Source organism: Periplaneta americana, chromosome 6 (genome assembly GCF_040183065.1).
Source record: "Periplaneta americana isolate PAMFEO1 chromosome 6, P.americana_PAMFEO1_priV1, whole genome shotgun sequence".
NCBI classification, from domain to species: Eukaryota; Metazoa; Arthropoda; class Insecta; order Blattodea; family Blattidae; genus Periplaneta; species Periplaneta americana.
Window position 1 is genome coordinate 39040519 of NC_091122.1, and position 22380 is coordinate 39062898.

The window sequence follows — 22380 nt, forward strand, 5'->3', positions numbered from 1 at the left end:
ACACGATAATTTTATTGCATTATCTCATTTTCCATGTTCTGTAAAATATAATTTCCAGATATTTTTCCAATCATGCTCAACTGGTAGAATCTCTGATAAAGACACAACTTTATTCCATTTGTTTTTGTTTCCATCTGTTTTATTTTTCTAATACTGCTGTCCATATTGCAGAACTTTCATTTTCCTAACTGGAACTGGATTTTTTTTTTTTTTTTTTTTTTTTTTTTTTTATAAGTAGTTGTGAAAGATCTTCTTGTAATAATTATCTTGTTACGAGATACTAAAGTAGATTGTTGTTGCTCTCCTTGGCATTTCATAACTAATTTTTTTACACACAAGCATGCGAGTGTTTTAAGATGAACTATATTCTAGTTGTATTTTTAGTTCAATTGGAATACTATCTATCTATCAATCTATCTATATCTCTCTCTATATCTCTCTTTATCTATCTATATCTCTACCTCTATATCTCTCTATATCTATATCTTTTTTTATCTATCTATCTATATCTATCTATCTATCTATCTATCTATCTATCTATCTATCTATCTCTGTATCTATCTATCTATATCTCTCTATATCTCTATCTCTCTCTATATCTATCTATATCTCTATCTATATATCTATCTCCATATCTATCTCTCTATATCTATCTATCTATATCTCTATATCTATCTAGCTACCTATCTATCTATCTATATCTCTATCTCTCTATATTCCTCTATATCTATCTCTCTATCTATATATCTATATCTCTATCTCTCTATATCTATCTCTATATCTATCTCTCTCTCTCTCTCTCTCTCTCTCTCTCTCTCTCATTTCTGAAATATTACTTGCACAAAAGCACGTTTTATATTCAGTAATGCAAGGAATTATTTCTGCATAGTGTATAAACAGTATTCAGTGATTGCATTATGTAAAAATTCCTCACATCAGAGTCTTACTTAAATGTGTTTTTTATTAGGTACTTGGTTCGAAGACGTGATCCTGAGCTTTGGGCTGAAGTTCTAAATGAAAGCAATCCTTACAAGAGACCATTAATAGACCAGGTAAATTGCAATGTGTCAAAGTATTTTTTTTTTGTGATTATGATTTACCACTTTATCCAAATGTATACGGCATAATTTTTTGTTATTTTGTAGTTTTTTTTTTTTTACATTAGTCCAGTGATTTGCAAATATAGTAAGGAAGGTCCACGAAAGTAAAATAATGTACATGTATAATATGTTGTTTATAGGTTGTACAAACAGCGCTCTCTGAAACACAAGATCCTGAAGACATTTCTGTAACAGTAAAAGCCTTCATGACAGCAGATCTGCCAAATGAACTTATTGAGCTTCTGGAGAAAATCGTTCTTGACAACTCTGTATTTAGTGATCATAGGTAAGATGACATTACAAAATATTTCATCACCTTAATCACAATAAATCTGAAGTATATGATTGTAGTGTATTCTTCGTGGTTAGTTATGGAATTCTTTAATTACAATTTACAGTCATTTTAGATAGCCTCCACTATTTAGTACACAATTTTTACATGGTTACATCTTATTTATTATAATAGAAACATAAGTAAATTCAACAAAATTTTACTCAGAATAACAAAGATAGACTCCATATGAATAATTTCTAATTGTTAACACAGAGCGACTCAAAATAGTTTGTCACACATCCTATTGTTAGTTTATAATGTCTAACACTTGGTAATGAACCTATTCATTCTGTGGAACCAATATTTTTCGTAGATGCTTTAGTCTGGGGAATTGGACATTTAGTGAGGTGATTATGATCTATTTGTTCATTTAGTCTGCATAATGGACAAATGGGTGATAAGGATTCCAATTCTGTGTAGGGTTTTGCCATACAGTCATGGCCTGTGATTAGTCTGAAAGCTGCTACAACTGATTTCTAGGTGCGTCTTGTATTGTTTGGGTTGTGATACCTCTTCCACTTCTCCCCTCTTGGGGTTCTCTTATTTTTTTTTTTTATTTATTTATTTTTTTTTTTTTTTGCCTTATGTTTTGTGATTCTACCACAGGTTCGATTTATTTCTTCATTATACATTGGAAGAATTTTAGAATAAAAATCATTAATATCATTTATGTTCTGTTTATAATTACAGAAATCTCCAGAATCTGCTGATTTTAACTGCAATTAAAGCAGATAGAACTCGTGTTATGGAATACATAAACAGGTTGGACAACTATGATGCGCCTGACATTGCTAATATTGCAATAAACAATCAGTTGTATGAAGAAGCTTTTGCTATATTTAAGAAGTTTGATGTCAACACATCAGCAATTCAGGTAATAAAGTCTTATGTCTCCTTAAAAAGTAGTGGGGTCATTTATACATATTTATATTCACCTGAAGAAGAAACGCACAAGTGAGAAAAGCATTAAAATATCTGAGAGAGCATTTGAAGACTATACACCCAGGAAGAACAAATTAAGTTAATTTGGTAGTTTTTTTTTTTTCAAGAGAAATTTAGATCTTTATAGTTAAACTATCTTAGAGTAATTAAATTTATAATGCATACTATTGTAGAATTTAAGATTGTTAGGAAAACTTAGCTGTAAAGAGCCAAAGATTGCAGATATATTAAATTTCAAACTCCAGTCCAAAGTATTTTAATAAATTGACTTGACCTTCCTGTGTGATCTTCATTTAATGACATTGATTATTTTACAAAAAGTAAAGTTATTTTGAACTCTTTGCTCTGAAGGAATAAAGCATGTTCTCAAATTGTGATAACTCTTTCATAATTTGTTCAGCTAAATCATGAAGTGTTACAAAATGTTTCACATCTCTAAAGCAATGACAGCATCATTAAAGTGCATAAGATTGTTGACATCTTCGAATTTCCACAATTTTCAAAGTAGGCCACATTTTAATAATGAACACATGCTGTATTTTCGTGTTTTTACATTTTCATGGCAATCCTAATTTCGAGCATTAATGACTTAGAATGTATAAATGACATTTAGTATCGCCTAGTAGGGTTAAAAAAAAAAGATCATTTATGTGTAAAAAATGAATAAACGAAAAACGTATATCCGAAATAAATTTACATGAAAAGTATAGAAATGTTGCTGGGAGCTCGGAAATGACGAATAGGTGTGAAAAACACATATAAAACTAGTTTTACTGTAGTATGTTATTTGACTATGTCAAAGTGTACTTACCAACCATGACTCCCATTTCACAATTCTTAAGTAGACTTACAATTATCCTATAGTATTCGTTTGTGTATAAATATGTACGAAAGAAAACTTGTAGGATCCAGTAGGTGTTGAATTTTCAGCTCAAAATTACCAAAATGACTTTTTTTATACTAGATTTTTTAACTCTTCCAATCCAGCATATTGTTAGTAAAAACGTGTTTGTGACATTACAAGTACATATCTGTATATAGACTGTTCTCCAGAAATACTAGACAAATTACTATTTAGTGCATCAAGGAAGTATAGTTAGAATTTAAATTACTGTAAAAATAATTGTACCTTTTCCAATTTCTCGGAGAAATCCACTAAATGATTTCCACGAGTCAATTACAGAAATATTTTCTTTGTAACATTTCGAAATTAAAAGAAGGCTGTGTAATGTCACTATTTTAGGTGTTGATCGATAACGTAAACAACTTGGACCGAGCTTATGAATTTGCCGAAAGGTGCAATGAACCAGCCGTATGGAGCCAACTGGCAAAAGCGCAGTTGCAACAGGGTCTTGTTAAGGAAGCAATTGACTCTTTCATCAAAGCAGATGATCCATCAGCCTACATTGATGTTGTCGAGACTGCACACAAAACAGGTACTTTTGAAGTGTCTAAGCCGTTTCATTTTACTTAGCCTGTCACTCTCACTATACAAATACGAAAAATAAACTTAGATCATAGGATTGTTTTGTATGCAGGTTAAGACCATTAATTTGATCTATTCTTCTTGTGTTCAGTCAAGTGTTTTAGAGTTGTGATGCTTGGATTTTCTTGAAAATAGGTAAATTTATCATAATTCGTCAGTTACTGTAGACCTACTTAATGTATTAAGATGAAATGTGATGGACCTGTGGCATTATAAATGACATTTTGTCTTAGAACTTTCAAAATCCACATAATATGAAGCCGCATATTTTTGTGTGCTTCCAAATTAAATATATTTTTAATTATTAAGGAAAACTGTTCGATAAATTAAAGAATGATAATTTTGTTTTTCGTCAATGAAGAAAGTTGGGAAGATTTGGTGCGGTACCTTCAAATGGCTCGCAAGAAGGCAAGAGAGTCTTACATCGAATCAGAGCTGATATATGCATATGCAAGAACAAACAGATTAGCTGATCTTGAAGAATTCATCTCTGGTCCTAATCATGCTGATATTCAGAAGGTAAGGAAATTATTTGTAAATGTTGTTTTTTATTTATTAATTTAATTTTTCCAAAAACTACTATAAATCGCAGAATTAAGAGTGGGTGTAGCAAAGAAAATATAAAGATATCCATATGCAGTAGAATGTCGTTAATCTAGAACAATTGGAGAGATAAGTTGTCCGAATTAACTGACATAACCTAAAAGAACAGTAGAAAGTGCACTAAAACTACGTTTACAGCAACAACACGTCCATTATACATTTAAAGGGCATAGATCTAACATACAGTATAAATTACTGATATCTTCTAGTGATACTAGTGATGTAGATAATCCAGTGAGATTGGTGAAGGAAATGAACTCCAGTGTCCCATCAGAATATAGACAACAGTTTTAAATAAATTTCTGCAGCAAGAGTTTTTAATGTACTGTATTTATTTAATGTATTTAATTGTTAGTCAGTAATGCAATATACACTTCATGATATGCCTTAAATTTGTTTAAATTAAGAACAGTTTACTTCTTTTTCAGATTGGTGATCGCTGTTTTGATGATGGAATGTATGATGCAGCCAAGCTTTTGTACAATAATGTATCTAATTTTGCTCGTTTAGCTATTACTCTAGTTCATCTGAAAGAATTTCAAGGGGCAGTTGATGGTGCTAGAAAGGCTAATAGGTAAGTGGCTTAACTTATGATTGAGGAAGATATGTCATAGGCCTAACCTCTTTCGACAGCCATTCCTAAAAGTAGATCTTCTATTGCTAAGGCAAACTTGTTTAAAGTTTACTATTGTGCAGAAAGAAGCATGTGAAAAGTTTTTTTACACTGATTTTAAACCAATATTCAGTGGTTTCACATAAAGTGTTACACAGCAGCATTTGCAAGTCATCAATAAAGTGGTTGAAACAATTTCAGCCCTACTTTTAAAAATTACTGTTTTTGGTTAACTGATTAAGAAACTTACACAAACGAAATAAACTGTTTTAAGAATCAATTTAGTAATAACTATATCAAGAATTTAAATGTAAATTATATAAACATATGGGACACCAGGTTTGAATCGGGGACCTCTCGATCTGCAGCCCAATGATGCTCTACTACTGAGCTATGCTACTATCCATTTTTTAATATGCTGAAGTTTGACCATTAGAATGAGGGGGAATACAGCATTGTAGAAGTCTGAGAAATTGTCTTTATACCTATGTAGATGATCGGCTGTCTAAAAAATAATATAGAACATGTTAAAAATGATTTTATTTCACTTGCTACACCAGCAATAAATATCAGCATACAGTGAAGTTGCTCAGAAAGATATACATCACATTAGGATATATTTAGTTTGTCTTTAGGGGTGCATAGTAGAGTGCAAAGCTAGAAGGTCGCAGATTCGACTCTTTATGGGATCATGGATTTTTTCCATTGATCTATTCCTCCTGTCCCAGGGTTTATTCAGTCTCTAACAGAAATGGGTGCCAGAGGCATTTTGTTGTGGGTAGAAGTGGCAAACATATTGGACTGACATTTGAAGAGTCCACTGCAAGAGTGATGGATGTCACTTTCTTGTCGAAAATGAAAGAAGACTGTCAATGCATAGCTTAAGACATATAGAATGTACATAGAGAATTATATGGCATTAACAGTGATAGTCATTGTCCAGTAATGATTGAAAAATCACAGTTAAGCTTTGAGTGCTAAGCATTTCAAACTTTCAATTGCTTCTCCTGAAAAATGTATTCCAAATGACATCCATCATTCTTGCAGTGGACTCTTCATTTGTACTGCCATTGTTCTTAATGATGTATATGTTGTTTTCTAATGCCAGGCATTTGACAATAAAGTCATTTGACCTCTTGCACTCCAATACAAAGATATTGTCATGGTTAGCCACTGATGCACAGATTTTGAGATGTTCTGAATCCATTTCTTGATTTGAGTTGCACAATGGACAGTTAGGGGACTGATATATTCCAATTCTATGCAGATGCTTGGCCAAACAGTCATGGCCTGTTGCCAATCTAAATGCAGCTACAGACGATTTGCGTGGTAAATCGGGAATCAACTGTGGATTATGATGCAGAGAGTTCCATTTTTTCCCTTGAGATTGTATTATCAAATTTTGTTTGTTGAAGTCTAAGTATGTAGATTTAATCAATCTTTTCACAGAGGAATACGTAGATTTAGTAACAGGTCTGTAAGTAGCAGATGATATATATGTAAACTGATGTCTTAATATATGACAATTGTTTACAGCACACGGACATGGAAGGAGGTTTGCTTTGCATGTGTGGACAGCGAAGAGTTCCGTCTGGCCCAAATGTGTGGCCTTCACATTGTAGTACACGCAGATGAATTAGAAGACCTAATTAATTATTATCAGGTATGTTTGTTCCTGTTATATGGGTTAAATTCGCCAAATGACGATGTCTGTGATGAATTGCGATTATTGTATTGTCTTTGAATTTGGATGCAGTAGAACACGAATTAGGTGATCTTTTTTTTTTCATTTGCAATAAAATTATTTGATAAAGTTCTGTTTGTAGTGACTTACCTTACTGTTGTGTAATCCTCAGCCATAATTGTTCTGTTTTCCCAGGATCGAGGATATTTTGAAGAACTGATCAATTTGTTGGAGGCAGCACTAGGTTTGGAGAGAGCACATATGGGTATGTTTACAGAACTGGCCATACTGTACTCCAAATACAAACCTGCGAAGATGAGGGAGCATTTGGAACTTTTCTGGTCTCGAGTCAACATTCCAAAGGTTGGTAACCATTTGAAATAATTGCTGTAATGATATCCTAGTTTAGTGACATAATCATTTCTCTTTTATGTACACATTGGCTCTTAAATAGTTCTCAACTCAAATAATTTTAATGAAATGCAGTATATTTTAGGTTTGAAATTCATTCTGTTCTTAATGTGTCTATATCAGGTCCTTCGGGCAGCAGAGCAAGCTCATTTATGGGCAGAGTTAGTATTTCTGTATGACAAATACGAGGAGTATGATAATGCTGTGATAGCGATGATGAACCATCCAAGTGAAGCATGGAGGGAAGGACACTTCAAAGACATCATCACAAAGGTATAATATTGTAATAGTAATATACGTTACAAGAGCGGTATGTTGACGTTTTCATGGTCGAGGAAAAGATTGAAAAAGCGGAACGTAGTTGAACTTTTTTAATTTCCGAGAACATGAAAACAAACATACCACTCGTGTATCGTACATTATTTTGTGTGAAGATCGTTTATTACATACCTGAAAGACGAATTTCTAATTAGTTGCAATGAAATCTCCATGTTGGTTTCTGTTTAATGACGGCAACTTCGGAAAACCAAAATATCTTTCTTCAACATTGTTGCTATAAAATGTTTTCTGTGTTTACTATACTCCAGCAGGCTGTGATATACGTCTGTCTTTTTTTTTCCCCAGTCTATAAATGCGAGCTTAAAACAAACGGTAAGGTTATGTAATGATTTATTTTTCATTTTAATATTTTAACAATATTATTTATATAACATATTGCAGTAATAACATCGGCATCTGGAATCTTGTTGATTTTTTCACGGCTTCCTTAATGTTACTTGTATCAGGAATGCAATAAGTTTCGTGGAGTAGTAGACTTTACTTAATTTTTGCAAATATTTAAAACCAATAATTAACATTGCAATTTAGGTGAAATTGCAGTGGTAAGTTTCCAATTTATAATTATTACTGTGTTAAACGTCTCTAAAAATAATATGTTAAAAGCCTAAAGCAGTAAAATGAATGTCGTGCTTAAGCGGTAAGAAGAGGGAAATTGTTGTGTTACGTTGGAAATACTGAATGTGGTATTTCACACTTACCGCGTATTGGTTCTGTGCGGAAAACAAGCAAATACGCACGATCTCGCACAAAATATATTTGTATATAAAATATCATTTGAAGTTGCTTCATATTAAGACTTAACAGTTGTATGTTATTTGGTATGGTATTGTTTTATGGCTTAGAACTTCCTTTTTATTGTTCTCTGTAGTGAAGAGCAATAATTCTTTTAATTCTAAATATTATATTTATACTAGGGCTGGATAAAAAGTAATGGCAACAGTTCGATATTTCTGACATGGCTTTATTCACAGGGGTACAACATTTATGTATCTTCTATATAGTCGCCCCCCCCCCCCTTATTTATTACCTTTTGCCAAATGTTTGGAAGGCGTCATACACCTTCAGTGCGTCCATCTTTGTTGATGTTCCGTATTGACCACCCTATAGCATGGATAAGTTCATCTCTGGTATTGTACAGGATCCCTCGCAGTGGTTCTTTCACTTTGGCGAAGAGATCGTAATCACATGGACTCATATCGGGTGAGTACGGTGGATGTTCCAGAATCTCCCATTGCCAGCGACGCAAGAGGTGTGACTCCTTGCATTATCATGAAGAATGATGGGATTCTGTACCACCAAGTGTCGTCGTTTTCTCCTGAGGGCTGGACGAAGATGGTGCTGCAGGAACCTGCAGTAGTATTCCGCATTTGCCGTCTGCCTTGGAGGTACAGTGTGGTGCACTATTACCCTATCAATGTCATACGCCACAATGAACATCACCTTCACAGCACTTTGTGTAGGGTGCACTTTCTTCGAACAAGAAGAACCTGGATGCTTCCATTCATTTGATTGACGTTTCAAGTTTGGTTGGTTCGTATGAGCGAGCCCAGGTTTCATCATAGCGACGATTCGTCCAAGAAAGTCATCTTTCCGACCGGTCCAACAAGGCCTATGCAACTGCATAGCGGTGCCATTGTTAAACCTCTGAAATTTCATGGGGTATCAAACGCCCTGTAATTTTTCGGTAACCCAGAATGTCTTGCAGAATGTGGAGCACAGTTTTGTGACATACTCAGACTTCCGCTGCTAACTCACATGCAGTCCATCAGCGATCAGCATCCAACAGGGAAGCAAGGGGTTGAACTGTGTTGTCCTCCACGTGGGGTCGTCCTGTACGGAGGTTTTCCTGAACGGCATCCCTGCCTTCCTAGAACGCTTTAACCCATCGTGCCACTGTGCGATATGGCAATGCTGCATCGCCACAAGCTTCACGCAGTCCCTGAAAACATTCTTGTGCACTACGACCTCGTGTCACTTCAAATTTGATCTAGGAACGTTGCTCTAGTTTTGTAAACGTGGTCTTAGGTCGCTCGCACTGTCCCTATGAAAGTTAACGTTTTACACACTGCAGTAGATTGACAGAGTACTGTCGCCGCTGGCTGCACTAACTCATCTAGCAGTCCTTGTTCATCTCCACACAGCTGGCAGCTCTTGAACGCACCATTGTCACGTGACAACAATGTTGCCATAACTTTTTATCCAACCTCTGTAGTTTGACTTAAGTTTCAAGATAGAACCATATTTTTATTTTGGCTACAATTATGCTTGGTTAATATGGTAATGAAGTTTAGAGGTTTAGAAACTAAGCAATTTGATAAGAAATAAAAATATTCTTAAGAATTTATGGGTTTCTATGCTTCGTATTGCAGGTTGCTAACATTGAACTTTACTACAAAGCAATCCAATTTTATTTGGATTACAAGCCACTGCTTTTGAATGATGTGCTGTTGGTTTTGGCACCTCGCATGGATCACACAAGATCTGTAAATTTCTTCACAAAGGTTAGTATGTGAGCTTATGGTAACAGAATTGCATATAGTAGGTTTAAGAAAAAGGCCACTTCTTTTGTCTTTGTGAGGCTTGTGCCATAAGATGTTAATATGACTTGCCAGTATTCTTAGTTGAATCTTCACATGTTTGTTTTTCCAATAATTTTTAGCATTTTATCTTCCCATTCATTATTTTCATCAAATCTTGTTCATCAATGAACATAACTCCTAAAATCTGGAGTCTTTACTTCATGTTGTCCTAATAGTTCAAGAAATGCCAAATTCATACATGAAAATCTGTAATTATCATATTGCATTTGGAATTATAAAAAATGTGGTCATGGTAGTTTCTTATTTCTTAGAGATGTTCATTTATTGCTCATGTATGTAGATCAGAATTAAGACCAGATCTTTGAAGATATTGTTCATTTCCAAATGTTCAAATTTTGATTCAACAAATTTTTTTTATAAGTTTGTAGATTCTTGAATTTGCATGTGTAATGACACTTCTATAGGAAGATTAATATTTATAAACATGAAGAAAATCAGCATTGGATTTTTTGGTCAAACAGTGTAATATTAATACTTTCTCTTCCAGAGAAAAATGCTAAGTAAACTGGGATTAGTAGGGCTATACTATATTGTGTTCATAGGAATTGGCAAACCTGTTCCTTTTTTCTGCCCCTCCCTCCACCCAACCTTTCATTTATATTCGTAGGATGGGTTGTGATACATTTCTTTATTTACAGGTTAATCATCTGCAGTTAGTAAAACCATACCTTCGCTCAGTTCAGAGTTTGAACAATAAAGCAATCAATGAGGCTCTCAATAATTTGTTAATCGAAGAAGAAGATTATCAGGGACTCCGTACCTCTATTGATGCATTTGATAACTTTGACAACATTGCTCTTGCCCAGAAGTTGGAGAAACATGAGCTGATAGAATTCAGACGTATTGCTGCTTACCTGTATAAGGGTAACAACCGCTGGAAGCAGTCAGTTGAGCTTTGCAAGAAGGATAGATTATTTAAGGTAGATAGATATGCATTATCAGTGATTGTCAGACCCAAATGTCACGAATTACTCTGTAGAAATACATGAAAAATATTTTAATGAAAATTATTATCGTAGTTTTTTCAAATGCTTTTTTCTTTCATTAACAGTAGCATTTGTTGTATTTAATTCTAATGCCTCTCAGTTTTCATTGGAAAAGTTTACTTAAATCACTAGGAAATATATTAGCAAACTATATTTAAAGAGAAAGTTCGTATTTCAACAAATAAAAAGCTTGTTCAAACAACAGATTCATTTTAAAACCTGTATAATATAACTAAGCATTCATATATAGCTTTCTGAATTTGTATGTTTTCATTTCATATATTGAAATTTGTTTCTTGTTAGTGTTCTAGTATTTCTGGGAATGAAAGTTATATTTTGTAACAGAAATCTTCAGTAATGATAGTCTTTATTCTTTTTTAACATTGTACTTGTGTGTATTTTTAAGGATGCCATGGAATATGCAGCTGAATCAAAGAATGCAGAAGTAGCAGAAGAATTATTGGCGTGGTTCTTGGAAAAGGGCAGCCATGATTGTTTTGCTGCATGTTTGTTCCAATGTTATGATCTGTTACATCCTGATGTGATCTTAGAATTGGCCTGGAGACACAATATCATGGATTTTGCGATGCCATATCTTATCCAGGTTACCCGAGAATATATATCAAAGGTATGCTTTTTGTTGTCCTAATCAAATCAAGTTTTATTAGGAGAACTTTGATTTAAAAGTACGTTGTTCGAGCAGGTATGGATAACATTCTCAATTACCAGGACATTTACAGTATATACTACTCCAACAGTAACAATTTCTAGCTGTTCTTAGGTTATTTGTGAAAGTGTGTTCACTAGGCCCTGTATCTGCCAAATTTATTAATTTAAATAATTTTTTATCACTAGGTTGACAAACTTGAAGAGTCTGAATCCCAGAGACTAGAGGAGACTGCACAACAGGATCATAAGCCTATGATCATGCGTAAGTTTCTTTAAAATTACATGATGCTGTTAATTTCGAATAATAGTTATTGAAAGTTATAAAAAAATAGATTGGGCTTGAATGCATCTAATATAAATAAATGGATAAAACTCTTTTCTATCTCGTAAACACAATTTCGGTGAAGTTCAGACCTTCACTTGTAAAGAAATTTTCACTTCATCATTCATAATTCAGTAAAATATTATTTACTGCAACTAGATACACGAAATTTTGACAGAAGGAAAATGTTGTCAAATCCTTCATTAAAAGTACAGTAACACCCCGATAAGACGCTGTTCAAGGGACCAGGTGTAAAACGCATATTAACCAGGACCACGTATTAGGCAGGTATACTAATTTTGACTTATATACTCTATTAGCATTTTTCTTTATTTAAATACATGATTCATGAAAGGTAATACAGTATTACTCCATTATGTAATTACTGTACTGTACGTCAAAGATATTTACAATATGTACTGTACTTAATTCTTTCGAAAAAAAAAAGCCATTTATAGTTGTTTGCCGTGTGCATGTTCTCCAAGTCCTCATGTTTACCACACTTCAGTTTCTGCAATTGCATCCTCCCGACATCACAGCTGTAGTGATTGAGTCGCGATTTTTTTTTATTGTCGTTCTTAATGTCGATGATGGGATTCCTAATGTTTCTAAGAGTACTGTCTTCATTGTACTTTCGTAAGATTTGCAATTTTTCCGACACAGAAAGGGCTTTTCATTTAACACTCATTGTAATCACATTCACAGACATTTCAGTACACAAAAGGACAACAAACTGCCCAGCAAAAATTTCCAGAATTTTATTATGGCCGAGTGAGGAATGTTGTTTGAGAGAGAGGGTTGGCAAGAGGGTGAGATATTGTAACTGTAAGAGGGTGGGATATGCTAAGGTATGAAGTATGAAGGTTTAAATGCGCCGGTAAAGGGTTGAATACCAATATTTTTCAGGTTAATGGCACCAATGAGTTCAATGACCAAGATGTTTCATTGCTGTTACAGTACATTGCTGCAAATTACATCAAAAATATTCCACAAAAACAGTGTATTATGCGGGACTTGAACACAACAAACGGAGTATTTTATAAAGGTTTTGTATATGAAATGTGCAGGGACCGGACAAAAAAAAAGTGTATTACATGGGATAGTGTCTTATCGAGGTTTTACTGTAAATGGTTTTTAGAATGTCGATTATGTATCTACATACAAAATTCTCATCTTATTTTTATAGTATCTTACACACATGAATTCTGTATTCTTCAGACCTATAGCATCTAAGATACTTGTACATGTAAGATACAATAATTCACCTTCATATGGACATGACTGAAAGTTTTATCCTGAGTTGATTACTTGCCTTAAGAGTTGAATATTATTGTTCAATTAGTAACTTTACAGATATTTCATTCAAGAGACATAGGAATTTGGAATTAAGGTAACAGTATTGCATGAACTAACAAATCTTACAAAGTGAAAGCTGATTATATTAAAGGTATGGAAGTTCCAAAAACATATACTATAGTCAGTGCTGTCATGGTAAGTTTTCTCTTGGCCATATGCCTTACCTGTCTTCTCCCTTGAAATATATTTTACTTTCCACTTTCTATCTCCCTGACTTTCATTTAATGATTTTTTTAATATTAAAGAAGTAAATAAATTGTTTTGCTTTACATTTTAATTGTACAAGAAGTTTGATTTAAAGAATACACCATGTAGCACCACCGTAGATGCACACTTGTCTCGATGAATCTTGGAGTGTGTATTTGCAGCACTTCTTGTTTTTCAACCATTATTTTATATAATTCTGGAATCCTGGGAAACGAGAATGCGGATACTTTAGCAAAGAAGGGCAGCACTGCTACTTACAGACGTGTTACTAAATCTACGTATTACTCTGTGAAAAGATTTATTAAATCTACATACTTAGACTTCAACAAACAAAATTTGATAACACAATCTCAAGGGAAAAAATGGAACTCTCTGCATCATAATCCACAGTTAATTCCCGATTTACCACGAAAATCGTCTGTAGCTGCATTTAGATTGGCAATAGGCCATGATTGTTTGGCCAAACACCTGCATAGAATAGGAATATATCAGTCCCCTAACTGCCCATTGTGCAACTTAAAACAAGAAATGGATTCGGAACACCTCAAAATCTGTGCTTCAGTGGCTGGCCATGATAATATCTTTGAAAAATATTGGAGTGCAAGAGGTCAAATGACTTTGTCAAACGCCTGACATTATAAAACAACATATAATTCTGGATTCCAGTGCTGCAGAGGTGGACAGTTTTTGTTTATGAACATCAAACAAAATACATTAGGAACAGCAAGAGATGATCTAATATCTGTACAGATCTCAACATACAAAACTAAGACTCCCATATGCCGTGTGGCTCCATACAGACAAATTTTCTTTTCCCCATACGATTAATTTAAAAAATTGTAGGTTCCCATACGGTGTATGACCCCATATGGCCTCCATGACAGCACTGCTTATAGTAGGTGGCTGGTTTGTCCATTGAAGTTCTATTTTATTGCCAGGTGTAATGTAGACATTTTATTTGATGACACTAAGTACACAGACGTGGTGTTAATTTTTTATTTCTGTTAATTGTTTTGTTTGTGACTATATTTGAAGGAATGTTCATAAGAAGAATATTTTCGAAGTATTTTGTACGACTTACTTACTGGCTTTTAAGGAACCCGGAGGTTCATTGCCGCTCACATAAGCCCGCCATTGGTCCCTATCCTGAGCAAGATTAATCCAGTCTCTACCATCATATCCCATCTTCCTCAAATCCATTTTAATATTATCTTCCCATCTACGTCTCGGCCTCCCCAAAGGTCTTTTCCCCTCTGGCCTCCCAACTAACACACTATATGCATTTCTGGATTCGCCCAAACATGCTACATGCCCTGCCCATCTCAAACATCTGGATTTAATGTTCCTAATTATGTCGGGTGAAGGATACAATGCATGCAGTTCTGCGTTGTGTAACTTTCTCCATTCTTCTGTAACTTCATCCCTCTTAGCCCCAAATATTTTCCTAAGAACCTTATTCTCAAAAACCCTCAAACTCTGTTCCTCTCTCAAAGTGAGAGTCCAAGTTTCACAGCCATACAGAACAACCGGTAATATAACTGTTTTATATATTCTAACTTTCAGATTTTTTGACAGGAGACTAGATGACAAAAGCTTCTCAACTGAATAACAACACGCATTTCCCATATTTATTCTGTGTTTAATTTCCTCCTGAGTGTCATTTATATTTGTTACTGTTGCTCCAAGATATTTGAATTTTTCCACCTCTTTGAAGGATAAATCTCCAACTTTTATAGTTCCATTTCATACAATATTCTGATCACGAGACATAATCATATACTTAGTCTTTAAATTTAATATGTACTCTTAAAACCAGGTTTGTTTTATTTTGAGTCCATAAAAAGTTGAGCAAACAAAGGATCGAAATATCTGTAGGTATTCCAAAGACGAAGTCCTTGGCAATATTGGACACGACATATATGTTACTTTTGTATGCTGACATTCTGTTCTGACATTGTTCGCATGTTTCCTGCAGCAGAGCCACAACTAATGCTGACAGCAGGCCCTGGAATGATTGGTCCTGGATACACTCCAGGTTACCCAAATGCCTATGCTCCAGGCATGCCCTATCAAGGCTACAGCATGTAGGTAAGCCTGAACTTACATTGTGTAACTTTGTCTTCAGTACTGCTCTAAAGTCCAGGAGGAGAACAGAGTGGTGAATTTCAGATAGATTGGTTTTTTAGTTCGGAGTGAAAACCTGAAGGAGTGAAGCGTATTGGTAAAAATAAAAATTGTTCGGTGGAATAGACTGCAGTGTTAAAATCTGTGCACTGGGCTACTGTGTTGTTGTTACGAGTCTGCGGCAGAATGGACCTGAGTACAGTGTGTGTGTGTGAGTGTGTGCAGTGATTGTTACAAGAAAGCATAAACAATCGTACATGTGCTCTGGTGGGTTCAGCATTTAAAGTCGCAGTTGATATTGATATGAGTTTTGTTGCTGTTCCATTTTTTTCATTTCAGATAGTATGGTGGGGGAGTATTGTTAATTATATGAAATAATTTGATGTTCCCCCAATATTGTTGATTATATTTTTTCTGTTGAAGGAATGAAAAAATGGAAGTAATTGTAGATAGTTGAGTGACGAAGAGAGTAGGCAAGTATTTACGTAATTACTTAGGCAAAATGGAATACAAATTAAATATGAATGAAAGCTTGTTACTAAACCAAGTATTGGTAGGTAATTTGAAGGGAAAATTGTAAAGGATGTAATACAAAATATATCAACTTGAAAGAAAGCAGTACATCTCCCAGCCAGTCTCCTTCCTCCTTCAAATAATCTTAGTATATATATTGTATATTTATGAATGTCAGGCAATACCTAGAATGAATGATGAACCACTAAACTAAATGACAATATTCTATCCCTGCAGTGATTTCTTTCCACTGTTTTTTTAGAAACTTTTTTTTTTTATTTCTTGTGTAATCAATTGGTATCACAGCATGAATGGAGCTAAACTACATATGACTGGACATGTTGGTTTCGTAAGTCCAGACATGTTGTTACCGTCTGTCCTACTTCCTGTTTTGTTATTAGTACATAAAATTGTAAATCCATTCCAAAAATACAAAGCAGCAACGTGAAGGAACGTAGAATGTTAGAAGGAATGAAAGTATTGCACCTCCATTAGAATGTGGTGGTAAAATTTGAGGATTTGCAATTATAGCCTGTTAATTTGGAAAGAATGTTTACTTTCCATTTTACACTTCTATAAAATATTATATATATAATAATTTATTGTTACTCAGATCATTATGTTAACAAATTTGACCAAGAATTGTAATTGTTGTTGCAAATGCAACGCAGCATTGATTTTGTATATTTATTTTTTGATTTTATAAGGCACTGTCAAGCAATCTGTCAGCAGCGTGATTACATTTACTAAGCTGTTAATTACAAACACTAACAATGTATTTACTACAGTGAATACTTTAACTCCTTGTAAAGAGATGAATAAAACAAAAATAGAAGTAATTTAATAGTAGATTAAAATTGAAGAATGTGGCTTTGCGTGGTTCTAAGAAGATATATATATTTAAAGAAAAACTTGACTTGTTTGTGGATAAATTAACGGTTCCAAAAACTTCAGTTCATTTCATTTCAACTTGTAATTCACTAGAATCATGTGGAAAACAATCCAGTGTATTGTGGTCAGAAAGCATTAAAATAATGTGTAATTCTCATCCATTTCACCATTTTCTTGAAACATTTCCAACCCATATATGTAACCATTTTGTCATACATTCCTACCATTCTGATTACGTCTACTTCACTTAATCATATTCTTGGTAAAAATACTTCGACCTTGTCCTATTTTTTCTTTCATAGGTATAGAGTAGACACAGAGATGGTTGAAGTTCCGCCATACCATTACTAAACATTTGACGAGGTCACTATTGAATGATTCATTAAGTCTCGTCTAGAGATAGTGCCTAATTTATAGTTTCTCCAAGAACTGTGAAGCACAGAAGAGTGAGATCATGGATGGGTGGAGTTGAAGATTGTTTCCACTTGTTAATTTTCCATAGATCAGTACAGCTAACATAGCATCACAGTCTACAATATACAGTCGCTAAGCTCAATATGTAGTAAAAATGCAAACATGGGTAGTTGCCCACCACTAGGATCGCTACTATCGCCTCATCATCGCAGATCTCTCTCCTAGTAGACAACAAAATATGTTGCACTTTCGTTGTGTTCTTTTGGAAAAATTAACACCTTCCTTCCATTATTTAAATATTAAATGCATAAAGTTAATTTATTATTTTAATGAAGTATATTAAATTCCACCATAAACTCGGAGATACCTGCAAGAAATAGGTTAATATTTTTGTTTATACAAAACGAACTGAAATTTACTATAATCACTTCACTCATTCAAGATTATAGCGATAATTAACTATGAAACCAATAAATATTAATTTTCATTTCCCTTTACAACAATAATAATGGAAATATGAATTAATGGAGTAACTTACGTGTACCGGTACTTGTAGTGTAGGCTTACGTAGTTAACAAAGTGGGATGAGGTTAAGCAATAATAATTACACGCATTGTATTCTTCACCTGACATAATTAGGAACATTAAATCCAGACGTTTGAGATGGGCAGGGCATGTAGCACGTATGGGCAAATCCAGAAATGCATATAGAGTGTTAGTTGAGAGACCGGAGGGAAAAAGACCTTCAGGGAGGCCGAGACATAGATGGGAAGATAATATTAAAATGGATTTGAGGGAGGTGGGATTAATCTTGCACAGGATAGGGAACGATGGCGGGCTTATGTGAGGGCGGCAATGAACCTTCGGGTTCCTTAAAAGCCATTTGTAAGTAGGTAAATCACACCAGAATTGGAAATAAAACGTGATCAATAAATTTTATTGTAACAGACTTTTTCTACGTTTCTAGTAAAGTAACAAATAAAAATGTCAAAATTAACAGCTATAATTAAAAACATATCCTTTGAAAAAAAAAAAAAGTAGGCCTAAGCAAATAATAATCCCACCAGAATTGAAAATAAAACGTGATCAATAAATTTCATTAAAACAAACTAAATTTTTCTACATCTCTAGTAAAATATTATTCCAATTATTGAATTTTAGCCATTAACATTTTCATTACAACCAATAACGAACATTTCACAAGCATCAATGTGAAATACGCAACAAGGTAGCACTCGATGGAAATATGACACAGTCCAAAGTCGACCGTGGACAGTCTATTGTTTCTAGTTGCTAACCGCTTGGAGCGCTTTATCACGAGATTTGCAAAAAATCACCTCAAGCTTCGCAACTGTATATAGTAGACTGTGATAGCATTAACTGATGCACTGGTACATTTCCTACTAACATTTTTGAAGAACTGCAATTCTTAGTCACGCTCTTGAAGTCAGACTTGTGATATTCCTAATTGATTAAAATAAAAGCTAATGTATTGTTTTGTGTGGATCTTTTTGTGCCGTCCCCCCCCCCACCCCCTAATATTTTGTTTAAAATGTTTAATGTAAAAATTTTTTCCATATTAATAATTGCAAATGCGTTTTTTGTAATTTTCTTCCAAGTTAAGAATTGGTGTACATCTAACAGGAGTAAGACTAGTATCATTAATAGAAGAGAGTGTAATTACTAAATATAGTCGAAAATGTTTAGAAAACTTACTTGCCAGAAGTGAGATATTTATTAATAGCAATAAAATGGAAAGTTAACAACATGACTATTAAAAGCAGCCGTCATAATGTAGTGGTACAGCACAATAATCTAAAATGGCAAGACCTAACTTCTCACGAATTCATATCTGCAAATTCTGACAAGTTAACAATACAGAAAAGGAAATATAAAATTTGTACAAATGAGAGATTTTGAAAATATCACATTAAAAATCTTTTCTAATTAGCATATTATACTTACTTATTGGCTGTTAAGGAACCCGGAGGTTCATTGCCGCCCTCACATAAGCCCGCCATTGATCCCTATCCTGAGCAAGATTAATCCAGTCTCTACCATCATATCCCACCTCCCTCAAATCCATTTTAATATTATCTTCCCATCTACGTCTCGGCCTCCCTAAAGGTCTTTTTCCCTCCGGCCTCCCAACTAACACTCTATATGCATTTCTGGATTCGCCCATACGTGCTACATGCCCTGCCCATCTCAAGCATCTGGATTTAATGTTCCTAATTATGTCAGGTGAAGAATACAATGCGTGCAGCTCTGCGTTGTGTAACTTTCTCCATTCTCTTGTAACTTCATCCCTCTTAGCCCCAAATATTTTCCTAAGAACCTTATTCTCAAACACCCTTAATCTCTGTTCCTCTCTCAAATTGAGAGTCCAAGCTTCACAACCATATAGAACAACCGGTAATATAACTGTTTTATAAATTCTAACTTTCAGATTTTTTGACAGCAGACTAGATGACAAAAGCTTCTCAACTGAATAATAACACGCATTTCCCATATTTATTCTGCGTTTAATTTCCTCCCGAGTGTTATTTATATTTGTTACTGTTGCTCCAAGATATTTGAATTTTTCCACCTCTTCGAAGGATAAATATTATATATGCACATAAAACTAAAGTTTCAGTTTTGTATTGGTAGGGATAAACGAAGAGTAAAAAAGTCTTAATTTTTCAGAGAATAATCTGTATATTGAAGTTCAGGTAGACACCTACTGACATTCAAGCATAGTGGAGAGAATATAGTTCTGAAATAAATTACCCACATCGATTACATTACCTTTCTATGTTCCATGTTACACTTTCAAACAAATTATTGCCATGGATCAGAAATGCAGTGAACGAAATTATTTTTATGATACACAGGTACTGTAATGGTTTGATGCATTGTTACCAAATGGCTAGAGCATCAGGTGTTTATACTGAAGACTCAAATTCAAATGAATGATAATGTGGATAAAAACAGTGTTGAATACTTTCTTACTTTACCTCCATCTTATTACTAGTGTAGTTGTAATAGAAAACTACTGCACCATACTGTCTTCCTGAGGAGAAAAACTCCTAAGTGATATGGTAAGTTATCTACTGAACACACTTGGGGATCACCCATAATTCGTGCTGTTGTATGACTGAATATTCAGTTATAACACATAAGCATTGAATTGACATTATAAGCAAATAAAGTGGATACCTCATAAAATAAGTAATGTATTTTTATTTGAAATTTAATGCATTGATGTGATACAGATAAGCCAAACAATCGTGTCCTGTATGTAGCCTAAATTCTCCAGTTGCTTCTGTTCGTGGTAAGTTATTCCGTCTGTATGTTAATCCATTATTAATGTGATTTATCCTCTTTGCTTTGTGCATTGATTATTATTGAGTTCTGATTTAGGCTGTATAGTGATTTGGGGGGGGGGGTATTTGAAGAAAGTTTGATCAGCCATATCGTTTCCATGTAGTCCTATATGTGAGGAAGTAAGTCTAAACATCATAGAGGGATCTGACCTCGGTGGGGGACAGGGAAAGGGAGTTTGTCCAGTGAGTGACCCCACTTTTTGTGTTGTATATTTGTTGCCGTACCTTCCACAGACAAAGTTAGCAGGCACTAACAGTAGAATGACAGGTTTCTGTTGCTTCTCTAGGTTCGAAGTAGTGTCCAACTTTAATTGCTTGTTGGATGCTGTTGCTTGTATTGCTGTTTTGGAATTTATCGAAATAACTGCTTTGTTAAATTTGTAGGCCCTGTGTATTAAATTTATGGTTATGTTTATTGCTGCCTTTAACCCAGTGTTATGCAGTGTGTAAATTCATTACTGTAAATATGAGCGCGATTGTTAATTGAGGGCTGATTCTAGATCCATCTGTGTATATTCTCTAGCCATTCAGATTCTGGATATCTTTCATTTAGGTGGATAATATAATATTTAAGTTGTCGCTGTTCATGTCATTTTTCTTGTTTGGCATCAGTATGTTAATTTCTAGCTGGAGTCTGTAGGTGTGATATTCGAGTGTGTATATTGATGGTGGTAGTTTTTGTGGGGAGGTATATTTTTGTTTTTCCTCATTAGTGTCATCTGTGACATTCTAAAAGGTGGTTCAGTTTTAAGTGTCTCCATTCAGTGTTTTGTAGGATCTGCTGGCGATAGGCCTCATCTTGCTGTCACCAATTTCAACAGTAAATGACCTAGTAGATACAGTGTCGTTAAATAAGACTAAAAAAATATCTGATACAACAAGAATAGAAGAATAGCTCAGTCCTTGGAAGAATAGTAATTAATGAAAAGTGAATTATGAAATGAAAAATCTTAGACTGACCACAATAGCAATAAATGTATTTAAAAAAATAAAAGGCTGAAGAGAAGACGTGAATTCAGTATAATTATGTTTTGTGTACGTGTGTGCACATGCTCTTGTTTTCTCTCTCTCAGTTGGAAGTAACGAATATGGATATGGATGATTTTAAGTTAAAATTGTAATCTCACTTGTTTTACGAAATTCGTTTTGAACTGACATGAAAAAAAAAAAGTGCAGATTTCGTCATTGAGCCATGAAGGGAAACTGATGTCTATACAATCAACTTTTCCACTCACAATGAAATTCCCTGGCAGCTATCTTTCATTGTTATCAGTTAAATTATAAAAATTGCTGACCATGGTAGTTCAAAGCACGATAAAATTAAAACTAATTTGCTACAATTTCAGGCATTCTTTCTATCTTCGTAAGATTGACGATTGCCTCTTATTAAATGTAAATGTCATTATTTTCATGGTTAT

The 22380-nt window shown here is 34.1% G+C and overlaps 1 protein-coding gene across 1 annotated transcript in view; it reads left to right on the forward strand.

Moving 5' to 3' along the window:
- Positions 1-16585, forward strand: part of Chc (clathrin heavy chain) — a 92568-nt gene extending 75983 nt beyond the window's left edge. The window contains exons 17-30 of the mRNA XM_069827920.1: positions 968-1052; positions 1241-1386; positions 2125-2308; positions 3620-3812; positions 4224-4381; positions 4894-5039; positions 6615-6741; positions 6958-7125; positions 7297-7446; positions 9882-10013; positions 10751-11032; positions 11505-11726; positions 11954-12029; positions 15628-16585. Coding sequence (XP_069684021.1) covers positions 968-1052; positions 1241-1386; positions 2125-2308; positions 3620-3812; positions 4224-4381; positions 4894-5039; positions 6615-6741; positions 6958-7125; positions 7297-7446; positions 9882-10013; positions 10751-11032; positions 11505-11726; positions 11954-12029; positions 15628-15740 — 2182 coding nt within the window. The 3' untranslated portion in view covers positions 15741-16585. The remainder of the gene's footprint in view (positions 1-967; positions 1053-1240; positions 1387-2124; positions 2309-3619; positions 3813-4223; positions 4382-4893; positions 5040-6614; positions 6742-6957; positions 7126-7296; positions 7447-9881; positions 10014-10750; positions 11033-11504; positions 11727-11953; positions 12030-15627) is intronic.
- The last annotated feature ends 5795 nt before the right edge of the window (positions 16586-22380 follow it).